This window comes from Corythoichthys intestinalis, chromosome 13 (assembly GCF_030265065.1).
Source record: "Corythoichthys intestinalis isolate RoL2023-P3 chromosome 13, ASM3026506v1, whole genome shotgun sequence".
Classification (NCBI taxonomy): Eukaryota; Metazoa; Chordata; class Actinopteri; order Syngnathiformes; family Syngnathidae; genus Corythoichthys; species Corythoichthys intestinalis.
In genome coordinates this window covers 8,183,006-8,209,580 of record NC_080407.1, presented here as the reverse complement: position 1 = coordinate 8,209,580, position 26,575 = coordinate 8,183,006, and the positions used below count along the sequence as shown (strand labels likewise).

Genomic DNA, 26,575 nt, shown 5'->3' with positions numbered 1-26,575 from the left:
CCACTGAATGAATGCACTTGTATTGAAGGTTGGATTTTTCTTCTTTTTTTTCCATTAAGGTCCCATATTATTTGAATTAAAAAAAATATTAGAAGCTAAAAAACACATCTTTTTCAGGGGTGCCAATAATTATGGATGGCACTGTAACTGAGCTCTTTATATAATGCAAATAAGGTTGTTTGAAAGTAGGTGGGGACAATTTGAGCACCCTGAAAAATTGGTAGTGTTATGTCCCTACCGAGGAAATGATCTTTCCTCAATGTGCAAGCTTTGGCGATGAGACGCTTTCTGGTTGCCCCGCGTCGTGACGTGCCGGGCATAACCGAGTGGAGCCGAGCGATTTCGGAATTTTTTTGCGAGCGACCACCCGCTCCCTTCCCCCGCCTTGTTCTCGGTTCTCCTCCTCCTCCACCACCTCCCCTCTTTTGCCCAGCTAGGTTATCAGCCAGCCAGGAGTCCCCGGCAGAGGCACGGCGCAACACTGACAGCTGCGACTGACTCAGAACTGAAGAGGGGGGCAAAGATGGAGCACAGGGACGCCGACTTCAACATCCTGCTTGCAACCGATTCCTACAAGGTACCCCTCAGGCGGGATGATAATGATGATGATGATGATGAGGGGCGAAGGTGGGAGGGTTTGGGGTTTATGGATGGAAACGCATTTCGTCAAGGTGGCTCCACCATCAGTCCCAAGGCCACCGCACTAAGGTGGTCGACACCAGGCCGAGTCTACCGGAGGATGCAGAGATGAGACTGGAACAAAGCATCCCCCCTTGTCAGCTTGCTAAATTCATCCCTAGAAGCACCTATCGAGACTCGGCTTGTTCCCCTATCCGTTTCGCCTACTAGCCGTATGAGCTAACCTGCTAATTTACGTGCAAACCAATGGGGGGAATGGATATTAAGAAGCTAACATTGGTTAGCATTGAGCTATCAAGTACCCGCGTTCGGTTTCTCCGTGCGAAAAATCTCACTCGCAAAGTGTTATTATTACAGTTTAATTCAATTTAGAGTGCAAGAGATCATTTAAAGTTGAGGGAGAAGCGAAAAGTTTAAATGTTAATGACCTTCGCTTCAGCTGCGCTGTCTGGCAGCCAAGTAGCGTCACGAAACTGAAATATTGTAGGGTTTTTTTTTTTAACTTGAATTTTTATAAGACTGTCATCTAAATTAAGTACACCCTCCCCTCCAAAAAACGAATTAGGTATGCCAAAAAAAAAAGGTTATCGCTGAGACGGTTGTCAGCCTTGTTGCCATGTACTGTAGTCACGTGATGCATTCTCCAGCTGTTATTGGTGAATATTTTGTATATTTTCTTTAATATATTATTTTTTATGGACCTTTTGGAGTCTTTTGACGACATTATTCGCTAAATAAACATCAACCAACTAACATCCCAATTGGGTCCCATTGACAAGTTATTTTAAGTGCAGATTTAATGTTAGCGCTAGGGTCAGTGTTGGTTCATATGAGTCCCTTCCGTTGACGGCTATGTCAGTCAGTTCAAATGACGTTCATGGTCTTCTGCAAAAAAATGAATGGTATCTGTACGTTTTGATGAACACATCTCGCATTTCTTCATTTGATACTGAATATAACTATTAGCCGAGGGCGTAGGTTTGCATAGGGACGTAACACTACCAACTTTTCAGGATGCTCAAATTGTCCCCACCAACTTTTAAGCAACTTATTTGCATTAAATAATGAGTTCAATTATAATTTAGAATGTCTTCCTATATGTTGTCAGAATAGAATTGACCCTAACATTATTAAGTGAAATATTTTCATGATGTTCAGACTTACATTTACCCCTTTTCACTTGCTGAATATGCCGGTCCATTTTTTCCCCATCAAACTCACGTTTCATTGGCTGATGACTTGACACCCCCCCCACCCCCACTACCACCACCACACACACGCACACTCACACAGCCCCGACAGAATTACATGTCGACGACATGCCGCCTCCTCCGCAGAGGACAGATATTAGATTTTTTTTGGCCAGCAGCAGCCACTGTAAGTAATGTCAAAAAACGTCAATGTTGCATAGGTGGGGAACACGCCACTAATTTTGCTACTATAAGTCGGACCTGAGACCTCAGAGTTAGCATAACATTAAACTAGGGCTACAGCTACCGAATATTTTAGTAGTCGATTAATCGATAGACTAGTTCAAATAATCAAGTAATCGGATAAGGAACATGAAAAATTAAAATACCTGAGCTGAGCCTCAAACTGTATGATTTTTTTTTTTTCTAAATGAGGATCTATGCACAACAAAAGAACAATTGGCTAACTTGCATTAAAAAAAATCCGTTAGCTTAGATGCTATAAAATGCTAGGACACATATTCCAGCTAAAAAACGGCTAAATATACCTATAAACTAAATTATGAATGCATTAAAAAACATTAGCTCAGACAAAAACTTAGCTTACATTGGTCTTAACAGGGAGCAGTTGGATTCATCCATGTGAAAAGAGGCTGACCAGAGGGCAGTGTATCCACCCTAATCAATAAAACTACATGCAAATGCTTTCAAAATTAACCATTACAATGCCACTTTAATTAAACGAATACTCGAAGTAACAAAATTTAATTCAAATATTTTTTCTAATCGAATACTCGAGTTAATCGATTAATCGTTGCAGCACTACATTAAACTGTGTGAACTTTCTAATCTGCAAAACTCGAGTAGGGAGCTGCTTAGAGAGGTGTCCTCCTGTATGTGTTTTATACTGTTAATGTTAATTAAACTGTTAGAAATGTAGCTAAATCTGCTGGATACTATGGAAGTTAAATTATGGTCAAATATTTCAATTTAATTTACTAATAAAATCCAGACATTTATTCTGAAAGTTTCCAAAATGTTTCTTTAGTAGTTTTTAAAAACAAAGGTTTGAATTGAACGGTGTATCACCTGAACCAATAAACATGAAAGTTAGTATAAGTCAATACACATTTCGCATTGATCATTTACCCTATCAATTAATTAGGTCCATATTCGTGAGAAATGTAGCACTGACCCCCCGTTCACCCAATCTGTGTGGTCTTATGAATGTCCCGTCCCCAGCAAAAAATGCATATGCAGGTGATGCTGTTGTATCGTCCCTATCAATGTTGAGACCAAACCTACCCACTTGCTATTAGCGTCTCAGAAAGATTCTGACACTGATCAAGATTCAGGTTAAGTGAGAAACTGTGTTTCTCCTCTGTTCACGAATAGGAGCCTCCCACCTATTGTTTGGCAACATGCACAGTGACAAGTGTAGTAATGGGGGGTGGTTACAACATTTAGGTAAAGGCCTGCTTTACTTGCTGCAGCTCATTTTCAACACACAATTTCCAGTACAGCCTGGACAAGCCCTGAAGTAAACTTACCGGTAATCACATTATTTTTATCTAGTTTGGCCAGATCACATTACCTTCAGAGAGCTACATTTTAAGTCAGTGAGCATTAGAGTTTGGAATAGCCCAAGATAAAGCCGGACAGTGGTGGAGTTTGAGCTTGTGTGCATGCGTGGGCAGCTACACGTCCTGCAGTGAATGTCTTGACTCTATTTTAGTCTTTGAAAGGACACGGACAGGGGTCAAATAAACTGAGTTGGTCATTGACATTTATCTTTACCTCTTTCTTTCCCACCCATCTCAACTTCGGTTTAGCCCCTTGGTTTGAACATTGAGTGAAACATAAAACAAGTTATTCTTGTGTGACCAAAGGCCAACACCATGTTTTACTCTGTTTTTCTTGTTTTGAAATCAAATTCCAAGAACACTAGTTCATATTTGACAGATTTAGAAGTGCAATTTTTCTTTTCACTCTCATAGCGGCTGCATTTAGATGTCTTTATTTCAGTATGGAACAAAAGTTCAAGATTTTAATGTATGACCAATGCAGACACTGTGTTTTTTTCTTCTTTCAAATTTATTCTTATAATGCAATGGTATATGTTGTTTAAGGAACTACACGCGGACATGTCTGACCTGGGACATTGTAGTAATAATTTTGCAAAAAAAAAAGTCACATTCCATCAGTGAGTGTGTGATTGCGTGTATTTTTTCTATTCATAAATGGATAATACAATACACCCCAGTCTGTATTTTGCAACAATGAATAGGTTCTGTTTGCTCCCAATTGTGCAATTTGAAGATAATGCACACTTTAATACAGCCCCTGACAAAAGCCTTGTCGCTTATCCATTTTTGTAGAAACAATTGCTAATAATCTGACTTTTCATTATTCTATTGGTTTCAGAAACAGCTCATATGAAAGCTAAGACCCTCCCAAATGATGTTGAATGTAGTGCTGCAACTATTCGTCGATTAACTCGAGTATTCGATGATAAAAAAAGATTCGAATTAAAGTTGGCTGCTTCGAATATTTGTTTAATTAAAGTGGCGTTGTAATGGTTTATTTTGAAAGTGTTTGCATTTAGTTTTATTGATTTGGGTGGATACACTGCTCTGTAGTCTGCCCCATTTCACATGGCTGAATCCATCTGTTAAGACCAACATAAGCTATTTTTTTGTTTGAGCTAATGTTTTTTTTACAATGCATTTGTAATTTATAGGTATATTTAGTTTTTTTTGTGGGAATATGTATCTGAACCATTTGTTAAGAACATTGTAAAAAAAAAAAAAAAGTTAGCATTTTATAGCATTTAAGCTAGCGGACTTTTGCTATGTAATTTAGCTAATTGTTCTTTTGTTGTACATAGATCCTCATTTTTTAACTTTTTTATACCGTTTGAGGCCCAGCTCAGGTATTTTAATTTTTCATGTTCCTTTTCCGATTACTCCATTACTCGAACTAACTAGTTCATCGATTAATCGACTACTAAAATAATCGATAGCTGCAGCCCTGGTTGAATGTGAAAAAAGATTTCTCATTTTATGAAGACATAAAGTTCAAATTTTGGCAAGAAAAAAGTTTTGTCGCCCACAGAAAGTAGTGTGAAAATTGAACAAAAAATGTACTTCAAATACAAAAATATGCTACGTAAGCAAATTAAGTAGTGGTGCTGTGAGATCCAAATTAAATATTTTGTATGACTTCCATGGGCTTGAAGGACTGCACCCATGCGGTTCGGCAAAGATTCATACAATTTATTGATGAAGTCATCAGGAACATCAAAGAAAGCAGTTTTGCATGCCTCCCAGCGTTCATCAACATTCTTGGGTTTCGTCTTCCATGCTTCCTCTTTCATCCTGTTCATGTCTGGTGATTGGGCTGGCCAGTCCTGGAGGATCTTGATCTTCTTTGCTGTTTTCCGAAATTTCCAGGTTCGCGGTGAATCAGTAACAGGCACACTTTTGCAAAATAGACAATGTTTATTGATTAGAAAATGCAGAATAAATGAGATTTATTCATTACAATCCCACAAGTGCAAGCAACAAGTATCAAAAACAAGCAAAAACAATGGTAACGTGACGCTAGATTTGAGTTTGTCAATCCCAGAATCCCCGCGTTACCGTTACAGCACAACTAGTTGTCCCCTTAACAATGAAAATCGCTTACCGTGACAAAATGAGTGGGAAGCCATTAACACTCCAGTAAAGCGGCAGAAGGACAAAGCTGGGCGATCCGTACGCTTTATCCACCAGCGGACTTCACGGGTCGCCCGGAAACGTCCGCTTTTGTAAGGACGCACCCCTCGGAGGCGGAGAGGCCAACTTCCGCCTCCGAGCGGCGCGGCCCCATCCAATGACAAACATTACAGCTACTTTTGGTTCAGCCCCCTTGAAAAAGGACTTTTCACGTGGGACAAATGAGCTGTGCTGCAACAGATGTAAATATTATGGGTGCAAAACAAGTTATCTCGTGAGATTCTCTCCGAGCTATGGAACTCAGGCACGTACTATGGTGCAAAACAAGTTATCTTGTGAGATTCCCTACTCAAGTGCGTCTCCTATTTATGGGAACAAGGTGAAAAACAATAGATGTTGTTACAATCTATGTCACAGAAGCAATCATACATCACAAAGGCATAATGTAATATTTTCCCCCTATCATTCCACCCTTTGACCTGGATTGAATTCGTCATAAGGCATAATGTGCTAATTCACTTCGGGTCACATAATATTTTCTCCATCATTTGCCTTGAGGAACTTTGAGGTAGAGATTGAAGTATGCGATGGAGCACCATTCTGCTGCAGAATTTGTCCCTTTTTATGGTAAGGAATGTAAGAGGCAGCTAAGATTTGTTGATATTTCGGACTATTTATGTTGCCTTCCGCCCTGCAGATCTTTCGCACACCCCCATACTGTATGTAACCCCAGACCATGATTTTGCCACCACCAAACGTCACTGTTTTGTGGCAAAAGGTGGATTTTTCGGATTAATCTTTCATTGAATTACACCACAGTTGCCGCAAATATTGCAGGAGACCGACCGGAGGCTGCTTGGATCCGATATTCACTCAGAAAACAGTCAAGTTTGGTGGTGGCAAAATAATGGTCTGGGGTTACATCCAGTATGGGGTTGTGCGAGAGATCTGCAGGGTGGAAGGCCACATAAATAGTCTGAAATATCAACAAATCTTAGCTTCCTCTTACATTCCTAACCATAAAAAGGGACAAATTCTGCAGCAGGATGGTGCTCCATCGCATACTGCAGATCTCTCGCACACCCCCATACTGGATGTAACCCCAAACCATGATTTTGCCACCACCAGACTTCACTGTTTTCTGCGTGAATCTCTGATCCATGCGGGCTCCAGTAAGTCTTCTGCAATATTTTCGGCGACTGTGGTGTAATTCAATGGAAGATTCATCTGAAAAATCCACCGTTTTCCACAAAACAGTGAAGTTTGGTGGTTGCAAAATCATGGTCTGGGGGTGTGCGAGAGATCTGCAGGGTGGAAGGCAACATAAATAGTCTGAAATATCAACAAATCTTAGCTGCCTCTTACATTCCTAACCATAAAAAGGGACAAATTCTGCAGCAGGATGGTGCTCCATCGCATACTTCAATCTCTACCTCAACGTTCCTCAAGGCAAAGAACATCAAGATCCTCCAGGACTGGCCGGCCCAGTCGCCAGACATGAACAGGACTAAAGAGGAAGCATGGAAGACGAAACCCAAGAATGTTGATAACTCTGGGAGGCATGCAAGACTGCTTTCTTTGATGTTCCTGAGGACTTCATCAATAAATTGCATGAATCCTTGCCGAACCGCATGGATGCAGTCCTTCAAGCCCATGGAAGTCATACAAAATATTAAATTTGGATCTCACAGCACCACTACTTAATTCGCTTATGTTATGTAACATAATTTTGTATTTGAAGTACATTTTTTGTTCAATTATCACACTACTTTCTGTAGGCGACAAAACTTTTGTCTTGCTAAAATTGGACCTTTATGTCTTCATTCAATGATATTTTTTTTTTTCAGTGAAACAAATATATTTTTGTACATTCAACATCATTTGGGAGTGTCTTAGCATTCATATGACCCATTTCTGAAACCAATTGAATAATTAAAAGTCAGGTTATTATCAATTGTTTCTACAAAATGGATAAGACTTTTGTCAGGGACTGTAGATTTGTGGTGTGGGTGAAGGGTCATATGAAGTTTGGTTAATAATCTTTGTTGACCGTGAGTCTTTGCAGCAACTCTCTTCTGTTACGTTTGTGTACGTGCAGGTAACGCATTACAAGCAGTACCCCCCAAACACGAGTAAAGTATATTCCTACTTTGAGTGTCGCGAGAAGAGGACGGATCCCACCAAAAGCAGAAAAGTCAAATACGACAAAACGGTCTTCTACGGCCTGCAGTACATCCTCCACAAATACCTCAAAGGTGGGTTTTGATTCAATCTCTTTGTTATTCGCCATACTTGAGCCTCAAGAACTAAATATCTTTCTTCTGAATTATTTATAAATGAGTTTAAATACATCAAGCAAGAAGCGCATGGTTCTAGTTTTCACCACTTAAGAAAACAGTTGAGTCCACGGCCTCTTAAGAGGATTTCATGGTTTGGCGCCAGAGGTGCCGCGGGGGAGTGCGAAGGACACAAAAGCACAGCTGCTCTCTCGGCCAATGAGAGGCGACCAGCCTCCCCGCAAACAACCACCGCCACCCCCTTCCTTCCAAGCAGGCTCAATAATTAACCTTTCAATTCCCATCCATGATCCTGCATTCAAAGTGTTTTTGAGGACACAGAAATTCAATCACATCACAAGAAAATTAAAGAGAAATTTAACCATTGTTCTTTATAATGACCTGCTCCTCTGTAAATTCTAGATTACGTCAATTTTTTTGGAAGTTAAAGCTAGAAATACAGACTATGTACGGTGAGGCAGATAAGTATTTAGTCACCCACTAATTGTGCAAGTTCTCCCACTTGAAAATATTAGAGAGGCCTGTAATTGTCAACATGGGTAAACCTCAACCATGAGAGACAGAATGTGGGGGAAAAAAAAAAACAGAAACGGAGGCCAAATGTCTTCCGTAAGTCTTCACAAGCTTTTCACACACTGTTGCTGGTATTTTGGCCCATTCCTCCATGCAGATCTCCTCTAGAGCAGTGATGTTTTGGGGCTGTCTTTGGGCTACACGGACTTTCAACTCCCTCCACAGATGGGGTTGAGATCTGGAGACTGCCTAGGCCACTCCAGGACCTTGAAATGCTTCTCACGAAGCCACTACTTTGTTGCCCTGGCGGTGTGTTTGGGATCATTGTCATGCTGAAAGACCCAGCCACCTCTCATCTTCAATGCCCTTGGTGATGGAAGGAGATTTTCACTCAAAATCTCTCGATACATGGCCCCATTCATTCTTTCCTTTACACAGATCAGTCGTCCTGGTCCCTTTGCAGAAAAACAGCCCCAAAGCATGATGTTTCCACCCCCTTGCTTCACAGTGGGTATGGTGTTCTTTGGATGCAATTCAGTATTCTTTCTCCCCCAAACATGAGAACCTGTGTTTCTACCAAAAAGTTGTATTTTGGTTTCATTTGACCATAACACATTCTCCCAGTCCTCTTCTGGACCATCCAAATGCTCTCTAGCGAACGGCAGACGGGCCTGGACGTGTACTTCCCAGCCTGGTGTAGGTCTAAAATTTTGTCTCTGGTGTCCTTCGACAGCTGTTTGGTCTTGGCCATAGTGGAGTTTGGAGTGTGACTGACTGAGATTGTGGACAGGTGTCTTTTATACCGGTAATGAATTAAAACAGGTGCCATTAATACAGGTAACAAGTGGAGCCTCGATAGACCTGGTTAAACCTCATTAGACCTCGTTCAAAGAAGTTAAACCTCTTTGACAGCCAGAAGTCTTACTTGTTTGTAGGTGTCCAAATACTTATTTTCCATTTTTGTTTCATCTGACCATAAAACATTCTCCCAGTCCTCTTCTGGATCTTCCATATGCTCTCTAGCGAACCGCAGACGGGCCTGGATGTGTCCTGGTTTCAGCAGGGGGACACGTCTGGCAGTGCAGGATTTGAGTCCCTGGCGGCGCATTGTGTTACTAATAGTAGCCTTTGTTACTGTGGTCCCAGCTCTCTGTAGGTCATTCACTAGGTCTTTTATGTCTTCCATTGTCTAATAATTGCTCCCACAGTAGATTTCTTTACACCAAGCGTTTTACCTATTGCAGATTCAGGCTGGGCGCAGATTCAGTCTTCCCAGCCAGGTGTAGATCTACAATTTTGTGTCTGGTGTAGGGCTGCAGCTATCGATTATTTTAATAGTCGAGTAATCGATGAACTAGTCAGTTCGAATAATCGAGTAATCGGATAAGGAACATGAAAAATTAAAAAATTATGAGCTGAGCTTCAAACAGTGTATATATATTTTTTTTTTAAAGTGAGGATCTATGTACGACAAAAGAACAGTTGGCTAACTTACATAGCAAAAGTCCGCTAGCTTAAATGCTATAAAATGCTACCGTTTAAAAAAAAAAAAAATTTTTTTTTTAATAATGTTCTTAACAAATGGTTCAGAAACTTATTCCAACAAAAAACAGCTAAATATACCTATAAATTACGAATGCATTAAAAAAAACCTTAGCTCAAACAAAAACTTGGTTTACGTTGGTCTTAACAGGGAGCAGTTGGATTCAGCCAGGTGAAATGAGACAGACCAGAGGGCAGTGTATCCACCCTAATCAATAAAACTAAATGCAAACGCTTTCAAAATAAACCATTACAACGCCACTTTAATTAAACGAATAATTAATTTGAATATTTTTTTCTAATCTAATACTCGAGTTAATCGATTAATCGTTGCAGCACTAGTCTGGTGTCTTCGACAGCTCTTTGGTCTATGCCATAGTGGAGTTTGGAGTGTGACTGATTGAGGTTGTGGACAGGTGTCTTTTATACCGATAATGAGTTAAAACAGGTGCCATTAATTCAGGTAACGAGTGGAGCCTCGTTAGAAGAAGTTAGACCTCTTTGACAGCCAGAAATCTTGCTTGTTTGTAGGTGACCAAATGCTTATTTTCCTCTCTAATTTGGAAATAAATTCTTTAAAAATTAAACAATATGATTTTCTGTTTTTTTTTTTTTTTTCCCCACATTATGTCTCTCATGGTTGAGGTTTACCCATGTTGACAATTACAGGCCTCTCTAATCTTTCAAGTAGGAGAACTTGCACGATTGGTGGTTGACTAAATACTTATTGGCCCACTGTAGAAGTTAACAGGACAAAGGAGCCCTGTCATTGCCCATGGGACACATCTAATTGGATAAAAACTCCAGACAGTAAAGTAGCATTCCAGTCCCTTGGGCTTATTCTTTTAATTTTTGCCGTTTTACATCCCTCTTGTGTCCAGGCAAAGTAGTCACTCTGGAGAAGATCCAAGAGGCCAAGGAGGTCTACCGGGAACACTTCCAGGACGATGTTTTTAACGAGAAGGGTTGGACGTACATTTTGGAGGTGAGAAACGCAACATTGGATGTCTCAGAACCTTGGAGAGAATTACAGGTATGCTGTTTTCCAGAAATACAACGGACACCTGCCTATAGAAATCAAGGCAGTGCCGGAGGGAAGCGTGATTCCCCGTGGCAACGTTTTGTTCACCGTGGAGAGCACCGATCCTGAATGCTACTGGCTCACCAATTGGGTAGAGGTAAATCTTTTAACTTATTATTTACCATTACCAGTCCATTTAGAAACAGAGATGTCTGTTACCCAAGTCTAGCACACATGCGCACCCATTCTGCTGGTATAAAGACATGCATCAGCACTCACGGACGAGATGATATAATTAGATGCAGCATTCTGCTTTGTTGCCCTCGTGGCAAAGGAGCGCGCACTCTGCCCTCATTTTATGACAGCAGCCATACTGTACACACCTCCTTTACTGATACCGCAATGACCACTGTTTTCATTAGACATTAGTCAAGGTCACTACGTGAATATTGCACTACGACCTTGCCTGAATTCTCACGAAGCCACAGGAGCGTGCAACTTTTTTTGCGTAATCCCTCTGACAGACCAACAAAGGCCAACTATTCAAAACAACCTCCCGCACAGGGATAATAGCTTAGCCTTGGGTGACGACACAGAAGCGAGGCGACCTTCACCGCATAGTCACATTGCGTGCGTCACGTTTTGTGAGTTAAGCCACTTGTTTTCACGCTGGAAGAGTTAGAGAACATCAAGGAATGTGTTTTTTGGAGTTAAAATTCCACAAATATTTTTTTCCTGGCAGACCATCCTAGTGCAGATTTGGTACCCCATTACCGTAGCGACCAATTCCAGGGAGCAGAAGAAAATCCTGGCCAGGTATCTTCTGGACACATCCGGAAACTTGGAGGGGCTAGAGTACAAACTGCACGACTTTGGATACCGGGGAGTGTCCTCGCAAGAGGTATGAAATGAATTTCTTCATACTGTGGTATGAAAAGGTATCTGAATCTTTTAGAATTTCTCACATTTCTGCATAAAATCACCTTGAAACGTGATCTTTGTCAAAATCACACAGATGAAAATACAGTGTCTGCTTCAACTAAAACCATCCAAACATTTATAGGTTTTTATATTTTAATGAAGATAGCATGCAAACAACGACAGAAGAGGGGGAAATATGTAAGTGAACCCTCTGCCTAAGGAAGTGGTCCCCAAACTACGGCCTGCGGGCCGGGTGCGGCCCATCTCCACATGTGGTCCGCCCCCCTGAACAATACCAGAGAGCATTTTTATTTTTTTTATTTTATTTTATTTTTTTTTCCCAATAGTGTTATTTATTTCCTGGCTTTTTTTCTGTGAAGAACCCAGAGAGGGTTATTTGGTTATTAACTATTTAGTTAATAGTGTTATTATTATTTTTTATTATATTATATTATATTATATTATATTATATTATATTATATTTAGGGCTGTCAAACGATTAAAATTTTTAATAGAGTTAATTACAGCTTAAAAATTAATGAATCGCAATTAATCGCAGTTCAAACCATCTATAAAATATGCCATATTTTTCTGTAAATTATTGTTGGAATGGAAAGATAACACAAGATGGATATATATACATTCAACATACGGTACATAAGGGCTGTATTTGTTTATTAAAACAATAAATCAACAAGATGGCATTAACATTATTAACATTCTGTTAAAGCGATCCATGGATAGAAAGACTTGTAGTTCTTAAAAGATAAATGTCAGTACAAGTTATAGAAATGTTATATTAAAACACCTCTTAATGTTTTCGTTATAATAAAATTTGTAAAATTTTCAATCAAAAAATAAACTAGTAGCCCGCCATTGTTAATGTCAATAATTACTTACACAATGCTCATGGGTGCTGAAGCCTATAAAATCAGTTGCACCCAGGCACCAGCATTGGGTGGCAAAACTCCATAAAACACAATTAACAAGTGGGCATTTCACTGTACTGTCATTTAAATCTGTCTGAGCGGGGCATGTACGTTAATTGCGACAAATATTTTAACGTGATTAATTGAAAAAATTAATTACCGCCCGTTAACGCGATAATTTTGACAGCCCTAATTATATTATATATTATTATTTTATTTACTTTGGTTCCATGAAGAATCCAGAAAGGGTTATTTGATTGTGGCTTTCTCAAAAACAATAGAGTTTTACGTTTAGGCACTTCTGCAATCATCACACTTCTTCTGTTACAAACTGGCCCCTCATCAGAGAAGGGAAAAGTAATGTGGCCCTCATAGGAAAAGGTTTGGGCACCCCTGGCCTAAGGAGACTTAAAGAGCAATTGAAACCAACTTTTAACAAACATCTTAAGCCAGGTTTGTGCCCAATCACTGATGAGCGGTTTAAAGCTGTCCTACCCACTATAAAACACACACCTGGTAAGAAATGTCTTGATGATGATGAAGCATTGTCTGATGTGCATCATGGCTTGATCAAAAGAGCTGTCTGAAGACCTGCGATCAAGGATTGTTGATTTGTATAAAGCTCGGAAAGGATACACAACCATCTCAAAAGTCTGGATGTTCATCAAACGAAGTTGTCTACAAATCGAAAAATTTAGGCACTATTGCTTCTCTCCCAAGGAGTGGCCGTCCACTAAAGATTATGCCAAAATTTCAGCGCAGAATACTCAGATAGGTAAAAAAGAACCCTATAGTTTCTGCTAAAGACTTACAGAAATCACTGCCACAGTCCAATATCTCTGTGCCACATCAAGCATTGGTAAAACTATGGTGTTCATGAGAGGACTCCATGGAGGAAGCCAATGCTGTCTGAAAAACAACAACACTCGTTTAATGTTTGCAAAAAGGCATTTTTACATGCCACAGGAGTTTTGGCAAAATATTTTGTGAACTAATGAAACCAAAGTTGATTTGTTTGGGAGTAACAACGTCATGTGTGGAGGAAAAATGGACCAGCTCACCAACATCAACACCTTATCCCCACCGTGGTGGAGGGAGCATCATGATTTGGAGCTGTTTTGCTGCCTCCGGGCCTGGACAACTTGCAATCAATAATGAAACAATAAATTCAAATGTTTATCAGGATGTTTTGCAGGAAAACCTGAGGCCGTCTAAGCTAATAAGAGGATGAATGCTGCAACAAGACAATGATCCAAAACACAGAAGTAAATCAACTTCAGAATGGTTTCAGACGAACAAAATACACATTCTGGAGTGGCCAAGTCAAAGTCCAGACTTGAACCCTATTGAGATGCTTTGGCATGACCTACAGACGGCGATTCATGCCAGACATTTCAGGAATCTGACTGAACAACAGCAGTTTTGTAGAGAACAATGGGCCAAGATTAGTCCTGATCGATGTGCCAAACTGATCTGCTGCTACAGGAAGCGTCTGGTTGTTATTCAACCAGTTATTGCTGCCAAAGTGGGTCCACAAAATATTAAATGTGATGTTCCCTTACTTATTTTTCCCCCTTCTGCCATTGTTTGCATACTTTCCTCATTAAAATATGGAAATCTATAAATGTTTGGGTGGTTTTAGTTTAGGGCTGTCCCAAATGACTAATTTCCTCCCGATTAGTCAGCCGACTATTTTTACGATTAGTCGACTAATCTAATATATATATATTTTTTCAAACTAATTTAATAATGAAATTTTTGTTTAAGCTTATTAATTCACCAAACCATTTTGAAACACCTATAAATTCTTTATTAACGTATAAATAAATAACATATCAATAATAAATCACAAATAATGAGGTCAAATGCTGCTGGCATTAACTGTTGCAAAAAATGTAAACGGAAACCCTGTGATTTCACCTTTTTAACAGGAGTCAAAACAATTTTTACTCTTTTTGCGGTATGTCATTGTCTATATTGTTCTAAATATTAAAATGAATTGCAATGTCCCGGACAATCATTTTCAGAATACTTTGTGTAAGTTCAGATGCTCTTTCTGGTGTGCATTCTGCATTTTTTGGGGAGGGGAAAAACCTGAAAATAGATAAAGCGGAGGGCACGTTGAAATATTACCACAATTATTTTGAATGAAAGGCAAACATAGTCATAGTAACAAAAATTAAATATATAGTATTAATTTTATGTTATACTGCTATATGTATATACACAATAACACGATAATACTTTATAATATCAAGTAACTAACATTAATGCAGTCATGGATTACAGTCAGCAGGCCATTGCTGTGTTTCCATATATATTTTTATTATATTATGTATATACAGGCTATATATATATATATATATTTATATATATATATATATTTTTTTTCCAAGTGGGGGAATATATTCCCCCAATATTAATAAAATATTATTTAATTACATTATATATATATATATATATATATTAGGGCTGTCAAACGATTAAAATTTTTAATCGAGTTAATTACAGCTTAAAAATTAATTAATCGTAATTAATCGCAATTAATCGCAATTCAAACCATCTATAAAATATGCCATATTTTTCTGTAAATTATTGTTGGAATGGAAAGATAAGACAAGATGGATATATACATTCAACATACGGTACATAAGGACTGTATTTGTCTATTATAACAATAAATCAACAAGATGGCATTAACATTATTAACATTCTGTTAAAGTGATCCATGGATAGAAAGACTTGTAGTTCTTAAAAGATGAATATTAGTAGAAGTTATAGAAATGTTATATTAAAACGCCTCTTAATGTTTTCGTTTTAATAAAATTTGTAAAATTTTCAATCAAAAAATAAACTAGTATCCCTATTCTGTCCTCAATGTGTGTGAGTACACAAATTGACAGATAGCGAACATAAGTTCCAAAAAGAAATCAGACGGTGTGGCAAAATTGCATGGGCTTTACTGAAGTCATCTCTTTTTGACAGGAGCACGTTTCTTGTATTTTTGTAAAACTGAAAATAACAAGGCAATGTGTCAATAACTTGCATAAATCACAAAATAACATAAAATGTACACACACACACGTGTCCATTTGAGCAGTAGCACTAGCCAATTAGCTCACAAGCATCGAACAAAGTAACTGCATTTCACCATATATGTGAACAAATTCAAATACACATCATCAATAACTATCTAATGCTCATGAATATAAACAAAGGAGGAATATAACTCACAAGCGATGCATGTATTAGACACAAACAGTGTGATTGGGCTATGAGAACTGCCACTGAATACTGGATGCGGACGTTAGCTGGTCTGAATAGCACTGTCTATTAGAGTGAGTTCGCGTCGACAAATAATCACGTCAGAAAAGCGCGCCGAAACCCAAATAATCAGCTGCACTGAATCGCCAGCAGAGGGCGACATTACGCCACATAACATGCAAGTCACACCCAAGCGCCAGCAGAGGGCGGAAAAACTCCATAAAACACAATTAACAAGTTGGCCTTTCACTGTACTGACATTTAAATCTGTCTGAGCGGGCCTAGTGCGTTAATTGCGTCAAATATTTTAACGTGATTAATTTAAAAAATTAACGCCCGTTAACGCGATAATTTTGACAGCCCTAATATATATATATATATATATATTTTTTTTATTAAATAAAAATGCGCGTTGATACGACGCACATAAAGGCAACTTCAATTTGAAAAAAAAAAAAAATCGTCAGAAAGTTGTATGGACTCACAATCCGCTAGCTTGTTGATTTTTGTTGTCTTCCGATATACTACGGGGTAACGGCGCTTCAAGTGTTCATTTATAGCCGACGTGCTACCGTGGTATGCGAGCTCAGCTTAGGAAAGAGTACACACAGTGGCACCCTCCATACTTTCCTTGAAATAATTTCAGGCTGTGCCTAGTCTGAAGCTCTTTTTTGGCTTTATGCCGCTTTCACCAATTCTGCCCTTCTTGGTAATTGGCGGTGTTTAAAACTGCTCGTTGAGTGAGGAGATTCACTTGACTCGTTGTCGTCGGTTCGTCCGATTTCCTCCTCAGGAAGGCGGCGGCGTGCGTAAAAACACCGAGAGGCGTCGGATGGCTTTTTATGGATACTTTTATCGACCAAAACAAAAACGTGGGGGATGCAGCCACTGAACTCCGCGCTGCCCGCGCACTTTTCCAACTCTCACCGATCTCGTTCCCTCCCTCTCTCTCGCTTGCCCTCTTTTTCTCTCCGCTCAATTTGACAATCGCGATCACATTGATAATAACAGCAGCCTCCTTGGGGGTGCCGGTAGCCATGTAATTTTTTTAACCCGTCATTACACGTCGACGGTATGTTTTGCCCGTCGACGCATTTATGTCATCGATGACGTCGACAACGTCGACTAGTTGGGACAGCTCTATTTTAGTTAAAGCAGACAGTTTTTTCATTTGTGTGATTTTGACAAAGATCAGATCACATTTGATGGTGATTTTATGCAGAAATGTGGGAAATTCCAAAAGGTTTAGATAGTTTTTCATACTACTGTAGATTTTTTTTGCAAAACCCTATAAATGTATATTTTTATAAGTAATTTTATTTTATTTATTTATTTTTTTACAGACTGCGGGCATCGGCGCCTCAGCTCACTTGGTCAACTTTAAGGGCACAGACACAGTTGCTGGTATCGGCGTGATCAAGAAATATTATGGCACTAAAGACCCAGTTCCGGGCTTTTCGGTCCCTGCTGCAGAACACAGGTACACACTAATGAATGTCAAAAGATTCATACATTAGCAAATATAGCAAAGAGGCGCTGTGTTAAGTGGAATTTTTCCACCATAGTCCACCCAGAGACATCTGTTGTGTGTCAAGGGGCTCGTTTGGCTCCTGTGCCGTGATTGGCTGGAGGGGGGAAGAATGTGATTGGCTGTCGCACCGTGTACACACGCTGTTGTTTTATGGCACAGGGCCATTAACGTCACACACTCACTCACAGACTCCCTCCACACTATCAGGGCAGTTACTGCTGCATCAGTTCATCCTTCATTCCTACACCAGTGCATCGTTGCCATAGTAACTGGGACTGAATGACATACATACACTGTTTACCTTAGCGCTGTAAAGAATGATCAGGGTTGAGGTGTTTTTAGGAATGCGACGCTTCACGCATAATAACTTGTTTTTGTCGCTCCAGCACCATCACGGCATGGGGCAAGGATCACGAGAAGGACGCCTTCGAACACATCGTCAAGCAGTTCCCCAGCGTGCCCGTCTCTATTGTCAGCGACAGCTACGACATCTACAACGCCTGCGAGAAGATCTGGGGCGAGGATCTGCGCGGGCTGATCGAGTCGCGTAGCGCCGACGCGCCCCTCGTCGTGCGACCGGATTCGGGCAACCCTTTGGATACGGTTTTAAAGGTACCACATTTTTTCATTTCTCGTCATGTTTTGAGGTTCACGGAGGAACTCGCGGCAGGTTTTGGAGATCCTGGGCAAGAAGTTCCCACCAGAGGAGAACTCTAAAGGATTCAAGGTGCTGCCTCCTTACATCCGAGTTATCCAAGGAGACGGAGTAGACATTAACACTCTCCAGGAGGTACAAACATTGGTTATTACCAAATTGGCCCGAATATAAGACGGTGTTTTTTTGCATTGAAATAAAACTTAAAAAGAGGTGGTCGTCTTATATTCGCAGTCTAGACATTATACCTACGTTTCGGCATTGTTTGAAATGTAGCGATTCCGGTTCCAGACGATTCTCGATTACAATTCTTTCAGGAGGCAGGGTAAAAAAAAATGCAGGGTAAAAATAAATTGCATAGTTTATATTAAAGTCTTAACTTCTCTACGATTTTTTTAATTAAATGAACTTCTTACATGGCTAATTAACTTGTATATAAATATCAGTCTTTGAACTCGAGCAATATTTTTCCGCTCAGCGGTCAGGGCATCGAAACAAGGAATCGAAATTTAAAAATTTGAACGATTCCGGGGGCATCGGAGGGTTAGAACCGGTTCCCATCGTTTCTCGATGCCCAACCCTAATTATACCCATTCACGACGCTAGATGGCGCCAGATATCATTGAAGCGATGTTCTGTCATGACAGATCTCAGCTACTCTCCCCATTCACGACGCTAGATGGCGCCAGATATCATTGAAGCGATGTTCTGTCATGAAAGATCTCGGCTACACTCAAGTTTAACCAGTTTGCATTATTTTATTGCAATGTTTTTCCTTATTCAGATTTGTTTCAAGACTATAGTTACAGTTAGACTTCACTTTAATGGTTAATGCAGTTATTGCAATTTTGTTGTTTTATCACAATAGATTGGCTTCTGGTTTTTGAAATGTAAATAAACCATTCATTTACGAATGTGATTGCACTTTAGTTTACATTAGGGCTGTCAAACAATTAAAATTTTTAATCGAGTTAATTACTACTTAAAAATTAATTAATCGTAATTAATCGCAATTCAAACCATCTATAAAATATGCCATATTTTTCTGTAAATTATTGTTGGAATGGAAAGATAAGACACAACACGGATATATACATTCAACATATGGTACATAAGTACTGTATTTGTTTATTATAACAATAAATCAAGAAGATGGCATTAACATTATTAACATTGTCTTAAAGCGATCCATGGATAGAAAGACTTGTAGTTCTTGTTCTTAAAAGATAAATGTTAGTACAAGTTATACAAATGTTATATTAAAACCTTCTTAATGTTTTCGTTTTATTCATTTTTTTTTTTTTTTTTCAATCAAAAAAATAAACTAGTAGCTCGCCATTGTTTATGTCAATAATTACACCATGCTCACTCATTGTGCTGAAACCTATAAAATCATTTGGGCCGAAGCGCCAGCAGAGGGCGCCAAACACCAAAAAAAAAGTAACAAGCGGACATTACACTGCTGTCATTTTAATCTGTTTGAGCGGGGCATGTGTGTTAATTGGGTCAAATATTTTAACGTGATTAACCCTATATTGCCAAATGTATCACATTTGATACACCTAAAATTTCATGATTTTGAGACTAATTCAGAATTTTAAAATTTCTTTTTGAAAAAAAAAAATGATGGATGCAAGTCAACACATGTATCTGCAGGTTTCATGAGAAAAAAAAAAAAACAGGATTTACCAAGGGTTATAGATATCTGAGCGCTTATTACACATATTCATTTTGACTTTTCTTTTTACAAATTTGAAAAAAAGGTTTCATTCGGACCTTATTTTTCAAATTTGGGGATTCTCTGATAATTGCTTCCTATTGCTGGCATTAAAGGGTTAATTTAAAAAATTACCGCCCGTTAACGCGATAATTTTGACAGCCTCAGTTTACATATTTAAATGTTCAGATATTAAGATTGGAATGAGGCAAAATAACATGCTTTTTCTCTCAAATATATTGTTGTAATCATTTGTTTCGGATGTACTGTAATTATTTTCTGTATAAAAATTAATTTGGTGTTCAAAAAGTTTTTTTTCAAACTTGAGTTTTGAAAAAGAGGGGGTCGTCTAATAATTAGTACGTCTTATATTCGGGCCAATATAGTACATTTTCACTGTCAACGCTGGAAATACTTTTTTCATCTGTTTTGATCCCCTAAGAGCACACGACAGGAGAAAAAAAGTCTTAAATAGCATTATTATGTGAATTAGAATCATATTTCTAGACAATTCGACTATATACAACAATTTGATAAAATTCTAATAATTAGTACCGTCTTATATTCGGGCCAATATTGTACATTTTCACTGTCAACGCTGGAAATACTTTTTTCATCTGTTTTGATCCTTAAAGAGCACACGACAGGAGAAAAAAAGTCTTAAATAGCATTATTATGTGAATTAGAATCATATTTCTAGACGATTCGACTATATACAACAATTTAGCAAAGCGCAGATGACTAGAAATTAGTCTTTTAATCTGCCGGTTAGCCCGCCTACCATTATAGGGCTCTAGCGTCCCTAACAGGTGGATGACGTCAGCGGGAGACTGGGCTCATCGGTTTTACTATTCAGCCCATTGAGGGGGAATTATGCAGAACGAGGAAAATGCGACGAAGAGAGCCGCAAAATGTTATTGTTTCAGTCTCTCTACGCCAATATTTTTACAGGATATTATTTTTATCCGAGTATTTTTCCCCAATAGCTAAATAAATGGCTTGAGAAGGACCAGTCAGCCCGTCGAGGGGGAACTATTCACAACGAGGAAAACGCGACGAAGAGAGCTGCAAAATGTCATGGTTTCTGTCTCTTTACGTCAATATTTTTACAGGATATTCTTTTTATCCAAGTACAGTGATACCTCAGCTCACGAACGCTTAAGCTCACGAACTTTTCGCCTCAAGAACATTAAATTCGCGAGCATATAGTCTCTGCTGACGAAGTAGTTTTCGGTGGACGAACGAAACCACGCAGTCGAACAGCGCCAGCTGACGCACGCCCACGGCGTCCCAGTTCGTCCCCTCCCTTTCGTTGAGTGCGGACGTGGTTTGTGTTTGATAGACATTTTGGACCATATTGAGTGTACTTTTGCTATTATGGGACCGAAAAAGAGTTACCTACAGTCATTATGGAAGGTGACTCGTGTTACCAATTCGCCCTCGACTGGTAATTGGCGGTGCTTTCAGCTTCCCACCGTAGTGAGAAGTGGACCGGCGAGTCACGTTGGCTCGTTGTCGTCGCTTGTCTTCGGTTCGCCCGATTTCCTCTCCAGAAAGGTGGCGGCGTGCATACAAACACCCAGAGGCTTTTTGTGGGCACTTTTATTAAGAACCAAAAGCATGTGTGGGACACAGCGCTGGAGTCTACGCTAACTGCGCACTTTGCCGGTAACACTCTCCTTCCAAACAGTAACTCCCTCCCTCCCTCCTCCTCCCACTCCATTCCATCAAGCCATCAACTACCATCACAAAGGTAAATAAAACGACTTTATTCTACACTACAGTTTATTTCTTTAATTATAATACAATAGCACATTTATTATACATAAAATAAGGTATATTTTTGTGTAGTTTTAAGGCTTATTTAGTAGAAAATTATGTTTTATGGGGACCTGGGAACGGATTATTCTCATTTTAATGGTTTCTTATGGGAAATAAATGTTCCGGAAGACGAACTTTTCGCCTTACACACACTTTCTGGGAACCAATTATGTTCGTGAGCTGAGGTATCACTGTATTTTCCCCAATTGCCAAATAAATGGCATGGTCATGACAAATAACAGTGTTGTGCTAAATGGAATATGAAATAATAAAAATGCACTTACTCAGGACGACATGGCAAAATTACTCCATAATGGTCAAAACTGTCGACTCCACCTTTACTGTCACACCTGCCGAATGATATTTTATGACACCTAAATCGGACATATGTCATTTCCCTTCCCCGGCTTCGGAGAATGTAAACAAACCAAGAGGCGTGACAGCTAGCCGACATGCTAACCCGAACCGAGTGATGTTTCAAAGTCTTCGAAGCGGAAAATCACAAATAACTAGCTCGGATGTTTTGACATGACGACTTAGTTGTCGATTGTCTTCGCCGGAGAGCAATTTGCAGCTCGTTCCCCGGAGGAGGGCGGCTGCAGTTGTGCAGCAAAGGTGCAGCTAATGTGCATGAGGAGAGCTTTTTACATGCCTATCAATGATCAAACTTAAGTAGTCCTTAATTTAAAGAAAGTTTGTAGTGTTTACTTTGTAATCGCTGTATTCGCGGCCATTTTTAACTCAAAGTTGCAATTTCTGATCGGTTGGAAAATTTGACAGAACACCGGGGACATGAGCACAATAAGCCGAATATCGTGCTCTCCCGGCAGGTGGATGTGCGACAAACCGCCGGTGTTGTGCCGAAAAATAGCCGCCCCGCATGCATGTCAGCCACAAAATGCAAGCCACCTACATATTAAAATGATCCCAGTATTTGACATAATACAAAACACAATGTTTACTCACTTCCTCGTAAGTCCAATGGTCCCACAGTAGTAGGGCTTGTTTTGGCCAATATCCACCGTGAATGGGAACCTTTTGAAACTCCAAAAAGGCGCACACACCTCTCCCTCATACAGCAAGATTTTTCTGCAGGCGTTTTGGCTGGCGTGATGCGAAAAATAAACGTATTAATCCGCAAAATCAGCTGAATCCTTAGTCCTCATACACAACAGTACGGCTGTATAGTGAAGAGGACGCCTTCATCCGTACACGTCACAGCGCCCTCCTCCTCAATGCAAGACCGAAGTCGGAAGTCACTCAATTTCATGGCGCGGGATTGAAAAAACTATATAAATATAGCGATCGCTTCCACACACATCCAAGCGGTCCATATCATTCAGGAGCATAAAATACCGCGTGTATTATGAAATAAACATGCTTTTTCGTGTCACATGCACTTTAAAGATCGTGGAGGGAATGAAGGAGCACCGGTGGTCTATTGAGAATGTTTCCTTTGGTTCTGGAGGGGCTCTTCTGCAGAAACTTACCAGAGATCTCCTCAACTGCTCCTTCAAATGTAGCTACGTGGTTACCAACGGACTCGGGGTGAGGAAAAGCTCGCCTATTTCTACTTTAGAGAAACTTTGTTTAAGTGTAAAGGGTTTCAGGTGAACGTCTTCAAGGACCCCGTGGCGGACCCGAACAAGAGGTCAAAAAAGGGACGCCTGTCTCTGCACCGGACTCAAAACGGAGAGTTTGTCACCCTGGAGGAGGGCAAAGGCGATCTGGAGGAGTACGGAGTGGTAAGTGAAGATCACTTGGGGCACACATGAACTCCGATCCAAAAGTTTCTTTTAGGGCTGTCAAAATTATCGCGTTAATGGGCGGTAATTAATTTTTTTAGGGCTGTCCAAATTATCGCGTTAACGAGCGGTAATTAATTTTTAAAATTAATCCCGTTAAAATATTTGACGCAATTAACGCACAAATGCCCCGCTCAAACAGATTAAAAGGACAGCAAAGTGAAAGGTGTACTTGTTGTGTTTTTCGGAGTTTTGCCGCCCTCTACTGGCGCTTGGGTACGACTCATTTTATTGGCTTCAGCACCCATGAGCATTGTGTAAGTAATTATTGACATCAACAATGGCGGGCTACTAGTTTATTTTTTGATTGAAAATTTTACAAATTTTATTAAAACGAAAACATGAAGAGGGGTTTTAATATAAAATTTCTATAACTTGTACTAAAATTTATCTTTTAAGAACTACAAGTCTTTCTATCATGGATCGCTTTAACAGAATGTTAATAATGATAATGCCATCTTGTTGATTTAATGTTATAAAAAAGAAATACACTACTTATGTACCTTATGTTGAATGTATATATCCATCTTGTGTCTTATCTTTCCATTCCAACAATAATTTACAGAAAAATATGGCATATTTTATAGATGGTTTGAATTGCGATTAATTACGATTAATTAATTTTTTTAACTGTAATTAACTCGATTAAAAATTTTAATCGTTTGACACCCCTAATTTTTTTAATTAATCAAGTTAAAATATTTGACACAATTAACGCACATGCCCCGCTCAAACAGATTAAAATGACAGCTCAGGCTCATACGCACTTGTTACTTGTGTTTTTTGGAGTTTTGTCGCCCTCTGCTGGTGCTTGGGTGCGACTGATTTTATGGGTTCAGCACCATGAAAATTGTGTAATTATTAACATCAACAATGGCGAGCTACTAGTTTATTTTTTGATTGAAAATTGTACAAATTTTATTATAACGAAAACATTAAGAGGGGTTTTAATATAAAATTTCTACAACTTATACGAACATATATCTTTTAAGAACTAAAAGTCTTTCTATCCATGGATCGCTTTAACAGAATGTTAATGTTAATGCCATCTTGTTGATTTATTGTTATAATAAACAAATACAGTACTTATGTACAGTATGTTGAATGTATATATCCGTCTTGTCTTATCTTTCCATTTCAACAATAATTTACAGAAAAATATGGCATATTTTATAGATGGTTTGAATAGCGATTAATTACGATTAATTAATTTTTAAGCTGTGATTAACTCAATTAAAAATTTTAATCGTTTGACAGCCCTAGTTTCTTTACGTATTCTTCATCTTCTGTCCAAACAGGACCTGTTGCACACGGTCTTCCAGAACGGCAAGATTGTGCAGACGTACACGTTCGACCAGGTCAGAGACAATGCCAAGCTCAAGGAGAGTGAGCTCGACTAGCTGCTGACAACAGTCTGCCGTTCGTTAACCCGCTGGCTGCCATTGACGGCGATAGACGTCCAATCCATTTGAACTGGGAAGGCAGCCTTTCCAGTTCAAATGGACTGGACATCTACCGTCGTCAGTCGATGAGTTAACCCACCCCCCTTTGGCCTCTCTCATCACACCCTAAAAATAATAGAGGCCTTGTGCACTGATGATATATCCCACCCTGAGCTCCCTTAAAACTGTGACTTCCTTAAAAACAAAAAACACAGGAACTCCACGGAGCTCGCTCACATAGTTATGAAGAAACGTGAACGAACAGGACGACAAGCGCGCCCTCCGTACTCTACCTGACTTTGTCTTATATGTGAAGATTCATGGTATTTAAAAAAAAAAAATGTTTCAACAGAACCACGCTTTTCTTCCATCAAGAAAAAGGCCAAAATCTTTGAAAGTGCTGCCTGAATGTTTTACAACCAGATTTTAAAATTGCCATCATCGCTGATATTTTGTACACGCCTGTTAAGTGTTCTGAAGTTAAGAGCAGCGGCGTTGAGGTTTTCAAAGTGGAGGAAAAGCTCTCAGAATGACCAAGCATTGATGTCCTGTCCAAAAATGGCACAAAAGGTCTTCACTGGACCGAAGTGGATTGAAGAACATGTGTTAAGTGTCGCTTCAGAGACTTTGTGAGTGTCTGACATCCTTTATGCAAATTCTAATTCATGTTTTATCCCCCCCGCTAGTAAGGTATTTATTGTGAAGGGGAAGCTACAGGACAGTTTCCGTCGGTATCACTGCCTTAACGTGGTGCGTCTCCTCGGATGAGCCAGTTTGAGAATATTGTCGTTATGAGATGGTGACATCACAGCTCGATGAGGTTTCCATACGTTTAGCATGGTAATTGAACAATCAAGGCTAATATAGTAGGAAATTGTACCAAAAATGCAGTCCTTGTCCTTTGTCATTTTTTTTCTGGTTAGCGCAAAATTCTATTGAATTCTCTCCACGTGTTATTATGGCATCACTTGTCCATCATTGTCACCCACCCACTTGTCACCAACTCTGATAAAACTGCACCACCACCTTTTATGCATTGATACAGACCAAACATTTAACATTTTTTAAAATTGAATATCTCCCTTTATTATTTTGCAACTGCTGTTTTAAAAAAAATCTCCCAGTGTTTTGTCCAACTGTGTTTTTGAATACATAATGTCGTGTTCACTGCTCTGTTCTTACCTCAAATGAATATTATTTTGTATTTTGCAGCAAAGAACCTTATTTACAAACTGCGTGGCCAGAAACTGCCTTTCTCAACCTGTACATACAACTGTTTTGACTGAAAGCAGACAGTGGGGATGTGGAGGCGAGTCCGAGAGACCACCACACTAGATGTTATTTTTGTTAGGAACACCTTTTTTGTACCAACACAGATATCCAAATCTGCTTGACTGTTGGAACGTAAGTGTTTTACGGATGATCAAGTATTTGTGAATTCTTTTCCTTGTTGACTTCCTCGTGTGTGTATACTGTATGTCGATCGTCCCAGGTTATCACAGACACGTTTAAACTGACCCACATTGCTATATTTGTCAACAACACAATTAAACAAGCCACTTGTCAGTTTGA

At 39.4% G+C, this 26,575-nt stretch overlaps 1 protein-coding gene across 1 annotated transcript; it reads left to right on the top strand.

Moving 5' to 3' along the window:
• Positions 1–258: 258 nt before the first annotated feature.
• nampt1 (nicotinamide phosphoribosyltransferase 1) lies at positions 259–26,575 on the top strand. The gene is made up of 11 exons (XM_057854957.1): positions 259–577; positions 7,644–7,800; positions 10,779–10,882; positions 10,947–11,075; positions 11,661–11,819; positions 17,376–17,512; positions 17,950–18,175; positions 18,234–18,353; positions 23,164–23,304; positions 23,367–23,501; positions 24,860–26,575. The coding sequence occupies exons 1-11, from the start codon at positions 524–526 to the stop codon at positions 24,959–24,961; spliced, it is 1,464 nt and encodes a 487-aa protein (XP_057710940.1). The 5' UTR covers positions 259–523; the 3' UTR covers positions 24,962–26,575.

What these genes read in the sequence shown, in the direction of transcription:
- nampt1 (XM_057854957.1), top strand. Translation starts at nt 524, where the DNA reads ATGGAGCACAGGGACGCCGACTTCAACATCCTGCTTGCAACCGATTCC. An exon ending in CTTTGGATACGGTTTTAAAG is followed by an intron (nt 18,176 to 18,233) that starts GTACCACATTTT and finishes AACTCGCGGCAG; the next exon opens with GTTTTGGAGATCCTGGGCAA. An exon ending in TGGTTACCAACGGACTCGGG is followed by an intron (nt 23,305 to 23,366) that starts GTGAGGAAAAGC and finishes AAAGGGTTTCAG; the next exon opens with GTGAACGTCTTCAAGGACCC.